At 31.9% G+C, this 17,137-nt stretch overlaps 1 protein-coding gene and 1 long non-coding RNA gene across 2 annotated transcripts; both read right to left on the bottom strand.

Annotated features, from left to right (window-relative positions):
* Window positions 1–4,180, bottom strand: LOC105144299 (hypothetical protein). Its single transcript, XM_011053131.2, has 6 exons — window positions 2,618–4,180; window positions 2,005–2,233; window positions 1,558–1,700; window positions 1,264–1,393; window positions 788–967; window positions 1–306 (listed from the first exon to the last, which is right to left on the bottom strand). Exons 1-6 carry the CDS (start codon window positions 3,923–3,925, stop codon window positions 137–139), a joined length of 2,160 nt encoding a protein of 719 aa, XP_011051433.1. The 5' UTR covers window positions 3,926–4,180; the 3' UTR covers window positions 1–136.
* Window positions 4,181–12,015: 7,835 nt separating this feature from the next.
* On the bottom strand, window positions 12,016–17,029 carry LOC105144300 (uncharacterized). The gene is made up of 4 exons (XR_845888.2): window positions 16,377–17,029; window positions 13,719–16,286; window positions 13,248–13,540; window positions 12,016–12,839 (listed from the first exon to the last, which is right to left on the bottom strand). It is a non-coding gene; the product is annotated as an uncharacterized LOC105144300 (long non-coding RNA).
* Window positions 17,030–17,137: the final 108 nt, after the last annotated feature.

The following is a 17,137-nucleotide window of genomic DNA, read 5'->3' as shown; positions in this document are numbered from 1 at the left end:
TTTGTGAATTATATTTATTTAAATTTAATAAAATACTACATGTTATATTCAAGCAAAAAAGAGAATTCATTTATAAATGTATATATGTATAAAACGATAAAAGACAGAAGTAAAGAATAAATAATGTAAAATAATTTTAATAGTAGGGCACCTTAGTGTCTACGCACTTTTTATCAACCAGATTGTAGTAATCCATAGAGTTCTTGGCAAAACCTATGACGCCATAGGGCAATAGTCTCTCCAGCCATTCCTCATACTTATCTATGTTTAGTAGATAAGCTGTGAGTTTTTCAGCCAGTTCATCCACTGAATAAAATGAGAAAAATATGTTATTAACGAAGAGAAATAAAACGAAGAAAAGTTAAAAGCATGCATAGAACGCCTCGAAGATATTAGGTGTTGGAATTAATTCGTAGCGTTTTTTAATGAAAGAATGTTATTTATTTCACATGAGCATTAAAAAATACATTAATGAAAGTACTTTTAAAACTTATAAATACTTTGTAAAACGCTACGAATTAATTCCAACACCTAATATTTTTTTCTTTGCTTTATTTTTTTCGATTTTAGTAGATTAAAAGAATTTTTTCTTTTTATTTTACACATAGTACTATTTATCTTTATTTCATTCATTTAAAAAGTTTTTATTTTAATTTTTAAAGTTTCTTTTTCATAAATAATTACATACTTCTATGTAATTATTTTTCTCAGTGAAAACAAAGATTATTTTCTACGAGATCTTTCTAATGTTTTTCGACAATATCTATTCTAACATAGATTATTATACCTAATGTATTTTTGATCATAATGCGGTAGGGCGGCAAAGGTCCCAGGCTGGTGAGGATGTGAAGAGAATCCACACCGGGTACGTTGTACTTGTTACATTTTATCGCCATTGATTCCAGAATCCCCACTTCTGCCTGCTTACTGGCGACCATTTCCAGTACTTCGAGCTGCGTGCTAGCATCTGAATTGAAAAGGTAATTGAAAAAAATTTTGTCTGTACCTATTATTCAAAAGTATTTCGATTCATTGGAAAGATACGATAGACAAAGCAAATATTGTTTAACATTTTTGTTCAACAATATTTCGTTTACTATTGTTATTTCTTCAATTTGGCATTCTTTTTTGACATTTTTGATGCATCTCTATAATGAAGCTCTTAATGAAACAGACATACAACTAATAGATATATATACATATAGTTGATATAGTTAATATCATCAATTATATATATATATAGATAAAATACATTCAACTAACCGAGTATATTGCCAAAAAATATCATGTTTTCGCCTTTCGAGCGCAAATAATTAAAGAGTAATCCAGCGGCGGAGAATTGATGTCGTTCATTTGGAACAGCGCATCTATATCCTCGCAAATCCATGATATTCTGCAATTAATAAATGATTGTCAATTTTAAAATTATTTGAGAGAATGTACATCTTATAATTATTATTTTTAAATAAATACAAATTTTAATGATACATAATTAAACTATATTAATTATAGACTAAGGAATAAGAAAAATAATTAAAAATTGCTAAATTCATTTACTTGAATATGCGGAGCACGATCCTTTGCGACGATTACATCGGCGTATGTGCTGGCTGATTTGTCTTTATTTAAACGATGATCAAAAACAAAGCTTGCAGGTAAGAGTACACCGTCTTTCCATGTTTTGGCCGCGGGTAAGATAACTGCACAAATTAGTTAAAAGATAAAATTTTTATTTTTTTACTGTTTTATATTTTTTAATAGGATACACTTTTTTCTCTGTCGGTCGTGAATAAACAAAGTTTATAAGCTATTGCTTTAAAATAAAAAAACTATCGTAGTCAAACATCACGAAACGATATTTAAGGATACATATTTAAAGAAAAGACGTTGAAGAAAAATAATACGAAGAATAATAATTGACCTTCAGATGTATTTATGAAATTTTTCTTTTTGTTTATATTCTAGAATAGTAAAATCTTTCTTGAGAAATCTATTTAGGCGTACCTATATCGGCGATTTCCGTAGCGATAGGTCGGTTGTTTCTGCACTCGTACAACAAGACAACTGGCTTCTTCGTGACAACTTCGATCATTTCTGCAAACATTTCGAAGAACCCAATCGGCAGCGAGGGTACTAAATGATGCGTTGCCAAGACTAAATGATGTTCTTCAAAATTCGGTGCTGACATAGGTGGCCAGAATTTACGTGCATTAATCATGTCTTGAGCTAATTCCTTCATTAAATGTTCAAGATTTTAGTTAACTCCCATCTTAACTGTATTTTATTTTAATTTTGTGAATAAAATTATATTTAAGAAATTTAATTCAATTTATTCTGGGAAAGAAAAATTAGATTCGTCAGAATAAGAACTATTATAAAATTATGTAAACAAAATTTTTTGCATAGCTATTATTGGCTGATGATTTAAATTTATGAAACAACTGAAATAAATTCTTTAAATTTATTTAACTCTTTAAAGCTAATTTTAAAAATATAAATTTATATTTTAAAAAATTTAAAATTTCGAAAAGTAAATATTCATAAATTATGTTTTTAAAATAAATTATTAAAATTTATAAAATAATATTAAGAGAGAAAATATTAAGTTAAAACTTACAACTTTTTCGATGACGGGTATCATTACTGTCTTGCCAGTATCATCAGCTGATTTCGTAGACTCCTCTTCGAGATTTTCTTTAAACTGACTTTCTTCAAGCTTAATGAAATTTTGTAAATCATCCTTCTCTTTCTCGTCTAACTTGCAGTCATCAACTAGAATAGAGGCTATACTAGTGGGCTCATCATCTATAGTAATGGATTCATCATCTATAGATTTTGGTTTATTATGTGTTGATAGTTTCTTCTCCATTTCATCACTTGTTATGGGAATGGCTGGTGTAGAACTGCACTTTAAGCATGATTCTGTATTTCCATGTATCTCGTCGATTTCGGTATTGCACGTTGCACATTCTTTTGACATTTCAATTTCCTCTGTTTTGTTGAAAGTAGAAGATTCGGACGTAGTCTGGACTTCCTGAGAACTCTCGGACGTTTCTGCAACGTTTGGATTTTCAAAAGTTTCACTTGTAATACGGGTGGACTCTTCGTCCACTTCGTCCACGGTTTTGGGCATTAGGCACACTTTTTCAACTTGTGGAATTTCAGGAGTCTCAAGTTTGGTGGACTCTTCAGATGTAGTCTTGGGTGTTTGGCATATCTTTGCAGTTTCTGGAATTTCAGGAGCCTTAATTTCGATGGACCCTTCGGACGTAGTTTTGGGCATTTCAGGCATTTGAAACATTTTTGCAGTTTTTGGAATTTCAGGAGTCTCAAATTCGATGGATCCTTCGGATGTAGTCTTGGGCATTTGGAACATTTTTGCTTTTAGAATTTCAGAAGCCTCTAGCTTGGTGGATTCTTTCGATGTAATCTCGTGCATTTCTGGAATTTTACGACATTTAGATTGGTCAGAAGTGTACGTTTCGGATGCGATCTTCGGCATTTCGCATACTTCTGGAAATTTACGATCAGTTTTGCTTTTGGAAGTGTAAATTTTTGACGTAATGTTAGGTATTTGGCATACTTTGGAAGTCTCAGGTTGCATAAAAGTAAATGTTTTGGACATTTGAAATTCTTCTTCTATAGCTTTAGAAATGTTAGACTTGCTGGAGATAGACAATTCGCTCATAGTCTTGGATATTTGACATGTGTCCGTAACTTTAGGATCCTTAGGTTTATTGGAAGTAGAGATTTTAGACGTAGTCTTGATACTTTGCGAAGTTTCTGTCTTAGGCTTTTCTGTCAGTTTCTTCTTGGTATCTTCCATCAATTTCTTGAATTGCTCTTTTTTCTTTATGTTTTGCTTTTCCAAATCCTTCCTCAATTTCTCGTCAAATTCCTGAGATTCAGTTTTCTTCTCGCTCATTTTCGTGAACACCGAAGAAGCACTGCGACACCAGAATTCCGAAAACAAAAAGACGGTGCGAGAAACAACGGGAGATTCTCTTACAAGACACGTTTCAAATTGATTGCAAAGCAATTTTAAACTGTCGATCGTCGGAGAGGTCGAGTTCGATTATGATCCTTCAAGACGGATATGTGTATGTCACTGTTTATCGTCAGTCGTTCGTCGCATGACAACTGCGTGTATCACGGGAATGACGATACTGCTCCACTGTGTAAGCGATACCGGTCTTGCCTGAGGTCGCGATAGGTCTGCAAATTTTATTTTCCTCTTCTTTTCTTCTCAACAATATTCTCTCCTACTTACAAAACAGTTTATTAAACATACGTTTAATAATATACAAGATGCCCCCGAAGTGCCCGACTTTCAACGATATCTAAAGGTCAAAGTCAGAAAGAGAGAATTTAATTTAAATTGTGTCTGTAAAAAGATACGAAATATTATCATTCCTCTCGACAAACAAATAATTCAAAAATTATATGTATCAATTAAAAAAATAGAATTAAGTAAATAAGGAAAGTTAACTTGCACGTATTTATCGTCCTTTACTTATTATTAGCGTCCCTATATTGAATTTTGGTTCCATTTTATTATTAAGAGCCATTCACGCAAAAAAATATTTTGTTGATCCAACTAGAATTATAGCTGCTTTTTGTATCTAATTATGTATCATAAGAAAATTATGTATCATATGTATAGAATTTATAGCACAAATCTAAATTTTATCTTTGTCTATATGGATGTAATACATATCCAATATTGCAGCACTTACTATAAATTAATCTATTTTAGCTATTTCGTATTTAATTAAATTATCTAATTTTCGCTATAACTGCAAAATCACTTTTTTGAGTGTTACACAAACATTGCTGTAATTTCTTATGTCATCTTATGTCATCCGTAAAACATATAATGTAATGCACAGAAAAGAACATAATAAGGAGTGATAAGCAACTTGTGCATACAGTGAGTGCAAAAAGTATTTGTGCAGAGAAAATATTTTTTAAAAAACTTATTTTTAAAAAGTAATTATCAAGCGAGAAATGAGTCATGTCGAACTGATGTCGAATCGATATCGATACGATGATTTCAATACCAATTTTATGTCGATTCGACGTTTAATTGACGAGTATTTCTTGTTGGGTAATTAACAATTTATTCATAAAGAATAAAATAGACTATGTTTCTTAAAATTATATATATCAAAAAGATGTGTATTAATTATAGAAAATAGCATCCAAAAAAAAAACGAAAATTAAAAATTGTATTGTTTGGATGCTCAAAAGGTATTCATACAGTCCAGAAATTTAACTTTTAAAATCAAGAATACATGCGAAACTCCTTCGTTTATGTTAGAATAGAATGTATTCATAGTATAAAATTGCTAATTAATGTTTATTTTCTAAAAGTAAGACTTTTTTTATAAAAAATTTCCTTGTACGAATATATTTTGCTTTCACTGTATATTTCTTTGTGCGTTGCTTAATGAAGTCGTATAATCCTTCCATGCACAGTAGAAGAATTTACTTTATTCGTGAAAAATATTGCTTGCGAAAATACTAAGGAAAATACTAGGGAAATCTATAATATACATGTAATGGATATTATAATATTTGTTTCATTTATAATTTTTAAGAATGGGGCGTCTGCAACTCTTTAGGAAAAAGCATTTGGGCCCAAATTTGATTGGCTGTTCTAAATGCGGTAGTATACTATTTATATATGCACACTTTTTTGTACTCTCTAAAACTTTTAAAGTGAATGGTCATTCTGAAAAGTAAAATCTCTTTTAAAGATTGAAACTGAGCTACTCTTTTTCAAGATTGGCTCAATTTTCATTCTTTAAAGCGAGATTCTACTTCACAGAACTTAGAGGATAGGAAAGTGCATTTGGATCTTTTGATTAGCTGTTTCAATATGCTTCTTTTACATCAAAGATCTATTTTTTGTGACTAAACTAGTGTACACTTTTGGAATTAGTATACACTTTTGAAATTTAAAGTGAGATAGATATATGTTTAAATTTGACGAAAGCGAGAAAGAGAATTCTAATGCAATTTACTGCAGGAATAAAAAAACAAATCTTATGTCGCACATTGTGTTACACTTGTTTTTTACATAATAATGATTGGTTCCACTTATCATTCTGTCTGATCATTTTGTTTCATTTCTTATAATAAATCTACTTTACAATATTTGGAGACTTGCTTCTTCTTTTATGTACATTTCCATTAAAAATAATTCCTCGTTGATCAAAAATTAGATGTGTTGATCTCAAAAGTTGATCTCGTGTCGAGTTGGGATTTTGACAGTCGTTTAACGAGTCCTGCAAACGGACGAAAGTCCCACCGACCTTATCTAATATGTTTATGGCCGATGAAGACTTCATCCGGACGCATCGCTCGCTTTTGATGATCGCCATCGAATGACATGACCCGACGATATCGAATCGATCAATTTCTTCTGGAATCTTTCTGTTGTCATAGGTTAATTTTTAATTCGAGAAATCACAGTTTTGTCTTCGAATATAATCTTAAGTCGGCATTGAATTTCCAATTCAATATAACTCAGTAATTGGAAAAGAATTATGAAAGTTTAAGATAAGATTAATCTATAATAACAAGAAAATTAACGATACATAACTAATGCAATTAAATGAGAAGAGCTTTAGTCGGTCAAAGACCTTCGATCGAATCAGCCTAGATAAAGTTAAGACATAAAACATCTTTAAGATATCTTTTAGACGTCAAAGACGTCTTACGTTTCCAATTTTGATACTTTGTGTTGTCTGACAGGCTCTTCTCGTTTAATTATTATAAAATTATAATCAACGTTAAACTTTATATTAGTTAAATCAAATTAATTCATATTAAAATAAATTCAGATATATATTAAAAAATATATCCAGAAAGAATTATTGTTTGTGAAATAAGAAAATCTTTTCCAAATTTAATTATTACTTCTCTCTCTCTCTCTCTCTCTCTCTCCCTTTATTCCTTTCATTCTTCTCAATATTTATAGTAAAAATTTTACGAGATTTAAAATTACACAACATTTCAAGAGAAATATAAACATAAAAAAAAGAGAAAGAAAGAAAAAGAGAGAGGCTGTCACAAAAGATCATAAAAGTTATAGAAGATCGACTTCTTTTTTCCTTCTTAAGAAGTCACGTTCTTAAAAGTCTTTCAATTGGAAATGTGCAGACTATCATGGTTCACGATCCCATGGAATGCACGATGACCACTCCGCACCATGCAGGTGTAACCTGTCAGGTGATGTCACCACACACACTTGAGCATTTGCGATCGAACAACTTTACGATTCAACGTGATTGGGCGAGTAGCATCGCGAGTCTTTCATTTCTTCTTAGAAGAAAAGAAAATAAAAAGACTAATATAATGGTTGAACTTCTAGAACTCCTACTTAGCGTATTTTTTACAATTAATAGCATGCAAGTGCAGATATCTTTATTGAAGAAAGAAGGAGAGCAATAATAAATGATTTATTAAGATGATGTAAATACGCAACAAATAAGAATTTAAAGCCTATAACGGTCAAAGCTGGATCTTAGATGCTTGAATAATTTCCATGTGAATTTATATACCAGATATGTAGTCATTTGAACTGCGTGCCGAATTGGTTCTTCGGATTTATAAAGGCAATTAAACTACCATAGTAACATATTAATATCACAAGCAATTTAATAATTTGATATTCAATTAGGCATCCTATTAGAAAGATGTTAATGTACTGAAAATTTGTAAATAAATTTAAAAGATGGAAAATATGTGAATTGTAAATATAGTAATAAGAGATAATATAATAATAAATTTCTCTTCTATTGTCATAAAAGAGAAACATAAATTATATAAATAATTTATATAAATTTTATTTATTTTTATTTTTAATAAAAAAAAAGCGTACAGTGATTAATTAAATAAGATCTCCCGTTAAATGTGAGTGTAAGTACAAAAAACAGATTTCAGGGAACTAAATTTACAAAGTGAATTATTCTTCGTTTTCAATATCGTAGAAAAAGCGGGTTTAGTAAGCATTTTGACAATTTTTCTCTGATGAGAATTTGAGCTTGTTAAATTATTCAGAATTCTACGTCAATGCACAATAAAGATGCTTATCTGGAAACATGCGTCGCAGAGAAGTCTCAAGATTTGCAGAAAAAACATGGATCACGTCTCAGTTTCTTCCAGAAATAACGTTGGAAAGCGGAAATTCATACATTAATAAAAGAAGATTGGTATCGAAATTAAAAACAAGACAAGAATTTAAATTTGGCGAATGAATAAATTGTTGATAATATTGTATATTTTTGATGCGATTTTAATTGAAATAAATAAAAATTAGCATCGTGCAAAGATAAATATTATAAAAATGAAAAATGAAGGAAAATTTTCTTTTCCTTTTTTTTTTTAAATTGGAAAAAACCACGAAAACCTCAGAAATCTAATACTACTGGCCAATACTGAAAGATAGTAATTAATTATTTATTTATTTTAAGTATTAAAAACATGTTGTCGAATATTTTTAGAAAACTTCAAATAAATAATAATTAATTACTATTTGTTAATAATACATTGGCCAAAATTAGATTTCTGTAAAGATTCCATGATGCTTTTTTTGATGAAAAAAGGGAAGAGAAAATCTTTCCTTGAGTGAAAAACGCCATATTTGATCAAGGTGGTTCTTCGTGTCCAACAACATATTTCTAATCAAATTTCTTATGAATTTATACTCTAAACTTTTTGGAGTAAATTGTTACTCTAAAGAGTGAAATCTCTTAAAGATTGAGCCACTCTTTTTTTAAAACTGGCACAATTGTCACTCTTTAGAGTGAGATTTCATTCCAAAGAATTTAGAGAGTATAGTTTCCAGTTCGCATAGTCTTAAACCAAAGCTGGAGTAGTAATATCACCAATTAAATAGTAATACCACAAAGAAAGTTTTCCGTTTGACATATAGCGAAACGGGTAAAGAGATCTCGGCGATTAGAGTCGGCGCGTCGCGTCGCGTCGACGCGTCGCGACGCGACGCCACGCGCTAGCCGTACATTCGTATCGATACGTTATCGCGGCGTCAGTGAGTTTATATGCCTCTTACAAATTCACATATTACGTAAATCCGTACATGGTTCCACGTGCCCGTGCGGATCAATTAACGGCCGTCGTTTTTATCACACTGTCACGGTTCAAGGCAGAAAGCAAACCGACCGGCAGCCTTCAGCGTGCGTCTTCTTGACGACTAGCTCCGAAAATCCGCGGCGATGGATCGTCAAATTCACGTAAGAATACAAGGTGTTTAATTACGCATAATGACGAAAATATAATTTTGGGGCAAATTTCTTATTAATTAATTAAAACATAATTTTGGGTTAATTTTCTGATTAGTCGACTCGAGTGCAAAATATCTTGTTTCTTATATCATGATAGAGTTGGCAAGAGATTCGCTGGTCCCTACAATGAAGAATGTATTCACGAAAGTCATTACACAATGTAAAAGTATTTTTTAAAAGATCTGCGATTGAATCGAATCGAGTCAAAAGACGTGAAATAAAAGTCAGATTGAATCGGAAAAGAAATTGAAGTAAAAGTGAAATTGAAATTGATTAATGATGATTTTACTCCTCCGTTCGAATACGTAAAAGATGAATCGCTCAGTTAGTCCTTTTAATGTGTTTTATTGTAATATGTATATAGGTGTATAGAGAGATGATGTATTACTTAGGTGAACGTAGGAAAGGCATTCTGACTAGTGCGATGTATTTCCGTCGATGAACTCGAGTGCGCGAGTCATTCTCCAGAGAGAAAGAGAGAGAGAGAGAGAGAGAAAGAAAGAAAGAGAGAGGGAGAGAAAGATAGATGGACTTTATCCTGATCCTTAGTTACGGCAGGATGTAATGATATTATTCCATAATTTGAGAAACATGAAAGTCGTCTGGAAATCTTGTGGAGGGAAACATGAGAGAAAACGCCGTTTTCTTCCGCGAATAGAAATGGCCCAATTAGTCAGTCATTATAGTTAAATAAAAGACACTGCAGAATTCTTTTTTGCGTTAACAAAAATAAAATTTGCGATTAATTTAAATAAACTTAAGGAATTAATTAATTTTTAGAGAGAATGTAAAAACTAATTGCGTATCCTTCTCTACGTCATTTTGATTCAATTAATTTAGCAGGATTCACCGGACGTTAGTGATAATTAGATCTATTAGAATAAAATACATGATAAATAAAGTGATAAGACTCGCTGCTTTTTTTTATTTTTCCAACAATACGAGAAGTAAACAAGTTCGAAAGGATTAACACATTTACGTTCAGTGCAGCGAGTTTTCCACCAAAATATTTGCATGTCGCATTGACGGCCAAAAGAGAAAGAGAGAGAGAAAGAGGGAGAGAAAAGAGAGAAAGAAAGATAAAAGAACGTAACGAACGGTATAGAATCTCGCGTATTGGAACAAGTATTCCTCGCTAAATCTGGCACGCGGCGACATAATGCGTGATTAAATTACCGCCTTCTTGAATTTTATCAAGTTCCTTCGCCCGTATACATGTCAATGGAATCTTCCCTATTATCGGGTACAATTTGCTCTCTGATAATGTATGAGTATAATAAGAAACTAGTAAAATAAATAAATAGTATAATAAATGCAATAAAAAATAATTGATTGTGCGTAAGATTCTAATTACGTAATTTTATTATGATTATTGCTCTTAATTATTAACTCTAACCTCGTAATATTTCATCTTTGGAATACAATTGTTTTGTAGGTAAACAGTTTTTTTCTGTAAAAGTATGATATGCATTTATATATACCAATGTATGTACATATATTATGCATTTGTAGACTTGCTATGCGTTGTATTTATAATGTATTTATAATAATCATAGAAATATATTTTTATTATAATTTCTAATATCAAAGCAATTTTTCAAGATTATAATCGTCAATAAATTTTTTAACCCTTCCTTATTTTAATCGCTATATATTACAGTTTTTCGTTTTATTCGTCATTTTCTTGCACCGCAAGAAATCTTTTGAATATATGTATATAGACGGAAGTATAAGTTGCTACTTTTTTCTAGATTTGCATCTCTTTTTCCTCTATTCTATTATGGTTCATTCCCCCTATAGATGCATAATATTAATGTATATTTAATATTCTAAGAATATGCTTAAAATATTAAATAATATTATGCTCCTATAGAGTTATAATACGCTAACATAATACGTATACTTCTCTCGCTGTTCTCGTAGATCTTCATGTTCTACGAGTAAACTCCATTCTTAAAAAATTTCAGATCCGCTATCGTGTGCGATTAGTCACCAGGAAAGAATAATTTCTAATACAACTTTGTTAACACGGATCGAGACATTGTAATTATTTTCACTCACGTCACAGTAAAAACCCACGCGTTCATTTCGAGTGGGGAAAAAAGCGTTTACGTGCCACATTTAGCGTTCATCCAACTCTCGTACTTACTCGATTTTACTGCAGGCTGATCTGCGACTGGTCGAACGTGGATGCTGAGTCGATTTTAATGTATCACTAATGTTAATTATCATCCGGCATTGAATCATCGTCGCGCGATCTCGCGACCGACTAAACGCGAATATCTAATTCTCCGGTGTCGGTGATAATATTGCGGTGATAACAGCATGCTATGATTTGTGTTAAACGAGTTCTGACCAAAAGAAGCAAGAAATTTTAAACGAATTGCGCTAAACAATTCTTGATTTCAATTAATGCAAATGTCATTCTAATGTCATATAAATAGATACTTAATTAATTCTAAATAAAATATAATTGATTCAACATTAAGCTGAGACTTATAAACTACGTTTAGAACCCAACGTAGTAGTTTATGAAATATTAGATTTAATTTATCAAATATTAAAATGGTAATCGCGCTTTACAATAATATACAATTATAATTACATTTAAATGCGGCCGCGCAATTATGACTTTGTTTTAAAATCGCCATCGTCAATAAATATAATACAATTCAGGGATTAACGGCCATCCAATTTTATTCAATTTATTCTACGTTATTTTATTTCACTTTTTATTTTGAATTCTTTTTTTACAATTATTTCACTTATTTAACAATTCATTTCGTATCGTACTGGATCAAACGATCGCATCAGAAATCACCGTTAAATGCTAGTACGGTACCAAGTTACAGTGCGAAATGGCTATTGAAAATCGATACCGCGTAATCGCCATCGAGCAGTTTCCGATTACGGTCGATGCTAGTTACTGTTCTTCCATTTCATTGGACTCCGCTCGATTTTCGTTCGACTTACCGGACCCGTCTGGATTACTGTATCGCGGACCGTAATTGCGGCATACCGGAACCGCGGTATGTGGGTCACTGTCATGTACGTCATCGGCGACGGCGTCCGGTCGGCGCGGCGCAGCGCGGCGCGGCGCGGCGCGACGCGGCGTGGCGTCGCGGATCGACGACCGGCTCGACGTACGGAATTGCCGAGAGCTCGATGAATCCGCGAGAATCCGAAAGAAGTCGACGACACGGCGATCTGGAAGGAACTGGCTGGGCCCCGCGACGAAACGGTGCACCGTCGATTCCTGCCGGCTCGACTCGGGGCTCCAGCTCCTTCCTCCTCCTGCTGTTGCCGTCGCCGATCTGTGATCATCGCCGACGTCATCGTGCACGATCATCGCGACTGTGGCGGTGGCCGTCGTCGCAATTGTATGACGTCATCGCCGGATGCTGTCATCGTGCTCGCGGTGAGATGAGATGAGGCGCACGCGAGTCGTTCCAAAGAATTTAGACCAGCTTCCGTTAGATATAATACATGCCGTGTACACAACATATCTTTCCCCACGCGAAGCTTTTTCTTTTTTTGACACCAGCAAATTAATGTGAAGGACATGTAATAAAAATAATTGTTATCGGTATGATTTAATGTAGAACATTTGATTAGATTACTGTTCTACTATATATATAATTAAATGCAGGAAATAATTTCGAGATTTTATTGCAAACTTTTTTGTCCAAGTCCAATATTTTTAATAGGAAATAGTTACTTTGTTAATTTAGATAAATAAAATAATAATTGTTATTCGTAATAAATATGATAAAAAAGTGATAAATCTGTACTCTATATAATCGTGTAATAAAACAATAAATAGATTTTCTAATTTCAAGTATTACATTTATATTTTTAAATTAATAAATGTAATAATTTCTAATCGTAATAATAAATTTAATACAGCTAAAGTAATCTGAGATTTGAGACACGTACAATCGCGATTTGGTACGACCATCTGCAGGATTTCCTGGTGCTGGGTCATCGCATTCTCCTGTCATCACAGATGGAAAAAGAGGAAGAGGATGAGATCGATGCACCACGACCTCCTCAAGGTAAACCCACGTGCCATCTTTTAACACGAGCTCGCTTTTGTTATTTGCGTTGTAATTCATGATGTCAATTAAGGGCAACGAGACGCCGTCGTTGCTGCTCGTCGAACACAGTCAACCACCTCCATTGCAAAAACTGCTTTTACTAATTAACAATTAACTTCTGGTAATCCTCGACTGGAATAAAAAAAAAGACAGACAAGAAAGGAAGCTTATTTTATCTTAGAATTATATGTTAAAATGAATTATACAAAGTTGCTTTAAAAGCCGTCGAAAGTTTGATCCTTTCATTTGATACTTTTCTTTATTGTTAAGAATTAATCTAGGTTGTCTATATGATAGAAGTTTAATCTACCTTTCGTTTATTTATCAGAGCGTCCAGTATCCGTGAAATCTTTTTTTGCGATGTTTGGACTTTCGGAAACTCTTTTTCAAAGGATTAAACTCGCACGTGCCGCTGCATCAATGTCCCGCTGTTGAACGGGGACTCAGACGTGAATGAACGGCCAACTCGCATTTTGCGCGACGGAATGTTCGCGAGGCGCCGACGATACGCGGCAAGGCCGTAATTCACGTGTTGGCTAAGCGAGCTACGAGCAGGGTCTTGCAAAATTATTTGTATAAGTCTTAGATATCTCAAATTCAATTACTTGAATTACAATTAAATTAACAATTTAATCATCACATTTGTAATTGGATTTATTCTAAAAAAGTTCTAAAGGTTTTCGCTTGAAATGTAACACTGGTCAGTTTTTAATACTGAAAATTATCCAATAAATAAACTGATGTTATTTATTTTGTCATTTTGATATTAAAATGACGTCTTTAAAATAAGGATATGTAACATCAGCTTTCTAAAGTACATAAGCAAGTCAAGAGAAAGCCAAAATGACTTTATTATGACATCATGAAAGTCAAAATGATTTTTTGTTATATTTAACTGTTTATCGACGTTAAGAATTAAAATAAAAATTTTGATTTTTTGTTGACTTTGTGTATTTCTTGGATTGTTTGCTGAACAGTGATCAATTATTTATTTTAAGTATTAAAAATAATACTGTTCAATATTTGTAGTACTCCACATAAGTAATTAATTACTGTCTTTTAATAATAAAGTAGTCAGAATTAAATAATAAAATAGCCAGAATTAAATAATAAAATAGCTAAAATTAAATTTCCGTTTAAAGGGACGTTTATGAAATCAGTCGTTCCTCGTGGAATTTAATCGATATTTTATAATCAAATTTAATCATTTGTTGATTGATCAAAAGGACCTCGAAGTTATAATAGTCTATAATCAAATTTAATAATTTGCTGATTGATTGGAAGGAACTTGTATTAGAACTTCGCGGGTTCGGACGAATTCACGTCCATCGCTGAATTATACCGGCTCGTTACTGGACTGCCGTATCGGGCCAAGTCGACGTCACGGTGAGCGAAGGTATTCCGGACGTCGCCGTCGCGGGACCGTCGGTTAACCTGGCCCAGAAACCGAGCCGGAACTGCCGGTGGAATCAATGACCTTGGGCGCGCGAGCTCTACTCATGGTCACCGGCCTCGGGAAGAAAGTTTCAGCATCGAGAGCTTTCAACGACAACTCACGTCAATAATTCTAATCTCTGTAATAGTTTTATAACTATTCGAAAAAACGATTTTGCAGAAGGACGATTTAAAACATTTAGATAGATACAGATCTGAAAATAATTTTGTTGGATCATCAAAATTATTACGTAGAAATCTCGAGCATGACGAATAATATTGTAAAAAGTTTTAACATTATAACAATCAATTTGATTGTATTGCACGTGATAGTGCGTTTTTACCTGCGTCTATCTTTATTTTTACCTGCTTATATTAATTCATTATTATTTTATTATTATCTGTTATTATAACGTATTAAGTTATTTATGAATGTATTACCTTAATTAATTTTTAATTTTATTCGTTTATTTTTAGCTATTGACTCTACTTTGTTTAGAAGTACTGTCGAGTTTGTATATTTTTCTTTTATTATATTGTATCAATTGTATAAACAGACTTATAGCAGCAGTCTTGCTAGCACTTTACCTTTTGCTATTGTAATAAATTAAATTAAATTTGAGCATCCTACATAATTATTCTAATGGTCCAACAGAAATTATTTTCAAATATGCAGCTAAATTTGTAAATATTTCAGCAAAACCGTTCTTTCCGTGTAAATACTATAATTAAATATTTACGATTATATATTACCTTATACATTTTTAATTTTGCTAATGCAGTTTTTATTTCTTACTTTATATTATTTAAAAATAAAATAATCCTATTATGTCAAAATTATATTTCGTGTGCAATATTAAAATCGCGATTTAAAAATAAAAATATTTATTTCAAAATAATAAAAAAATATTTATTATTTTTTAATAATAAAAAAATGTTGAAAAGTAAATCTCGGTTGAACTAAAGAAAGAATTTACTGTTATTTACTGTGTCGAAACGTTAGTTTCGTTCAAGAATGAAATTTGGTTCGTATTTTGCCGAGGGCAAAAATTCAGATCGCGTTACGCATCAAAACGAGATCCGTTTTCTGTGCTAGGCAAAAAATCATTAAAGCGAGATTCGGTTCTCGCGTGACGTGAAATGAAATCACGTTGGAATCACGCGTACGGTTGACGCACCGTGTCCGGCACGCGAGTGACGTACGTACGTAACTCTCGCATCGCAAGAATGCGAATTTCCATCGTTATCCGCCACAAGATCGCATTTAGAGATCCAGGCCAGTTCCGCCTCCTCCTCATCGAAATACGTCGTCCAGCTCCGTAATTTCTCTGCTCGCGGTGTGAATTCTTCGTGAATGCTACTTTCTTAATGCCATCGATTTTAGATGCACAAAAGTCGCTTGATTTTCGAAAAGTGCCATGAATGATATATAAATAGTATAAATCTAGAAACAAAAAATATTGTCGGATTGTTCGAAATTCATTAAGTTATAATTTAATTTTGTACTGTGATTATTCAATTTGTTGATACTTACTTGTTAACAACAATCGCAGAATTTCATGAATATATTTAAATAACTATTTATTTATTTCTTTTTTGTGGCATTTATGAGGATCAAACTGATGATCGAAGTGTTTGTGTTTTTGATTAATTTTATATGAATAAATATATTCTTTGCACATCAATAACTGCGTTGACTCTTACTGGCTTTTTTTTTATTTTCTATGTTAGATTTATTCTCAGAACTTTCTTATTTTATATTTTTGTTTACTGCGAGAAATTTCTTATTAAATTAGGACACGTGTAACGAAAAGAAACGGTATGCAGATAAAGAAGTAGAGAAAATCAAAATTTAATTGTGAAGTTTATTAAATATATAATTTATTAATTATTACAAATCACGTAAAATTTTTGAAAATTAATCGTTTAAAATAACGATTTTAAAATTTATTATTTTCTTATTTTCAAAAATTGTTTATTTATTACTGAATCAAATTTATTTTGCAAACAAAACTTTAAATGAAATTTAATAATAATTCTTAATAGATATTTAATAAAATTAGTTAAAAATTCTTCGAGATTACTTTTAACATTGTGCAAAATATATGTCATAAAAATACGGAACATTTAATTTTATGTACTTTGGTTTTTGCTAAGTATTGCTCGTTATTGAATGTAAGAAAAAAATAAAGATAACACTCATTAAAATTTCTATTTCATTTCTGAATGAGTACCGCAATAAAAAAGTAATAAAAATAAACGAAAATTATTTGCCATTTAAATTTTAAATATCTC

The sequence above is a fragment of the Acromyrmex echinatior genome, chromosome 11, assembly GCF_024713525.1.
Source record: "Acromyrmex echinatior isolate Ae372 chromosome 11, ASM2471352v2, whole genome shotgun sequence".
NCBI lineage: Eukaryota > Metazoa > Arthropoda > Insecta > Hymenoptera > Formicidae > Acromyrmex > Acromyrmex echinatior.
The sequence above is the reverse complement of the archived record's forward strand: the minus strand, read 5'-3'. Positions and strand labels throughout refer to the sequence as shown.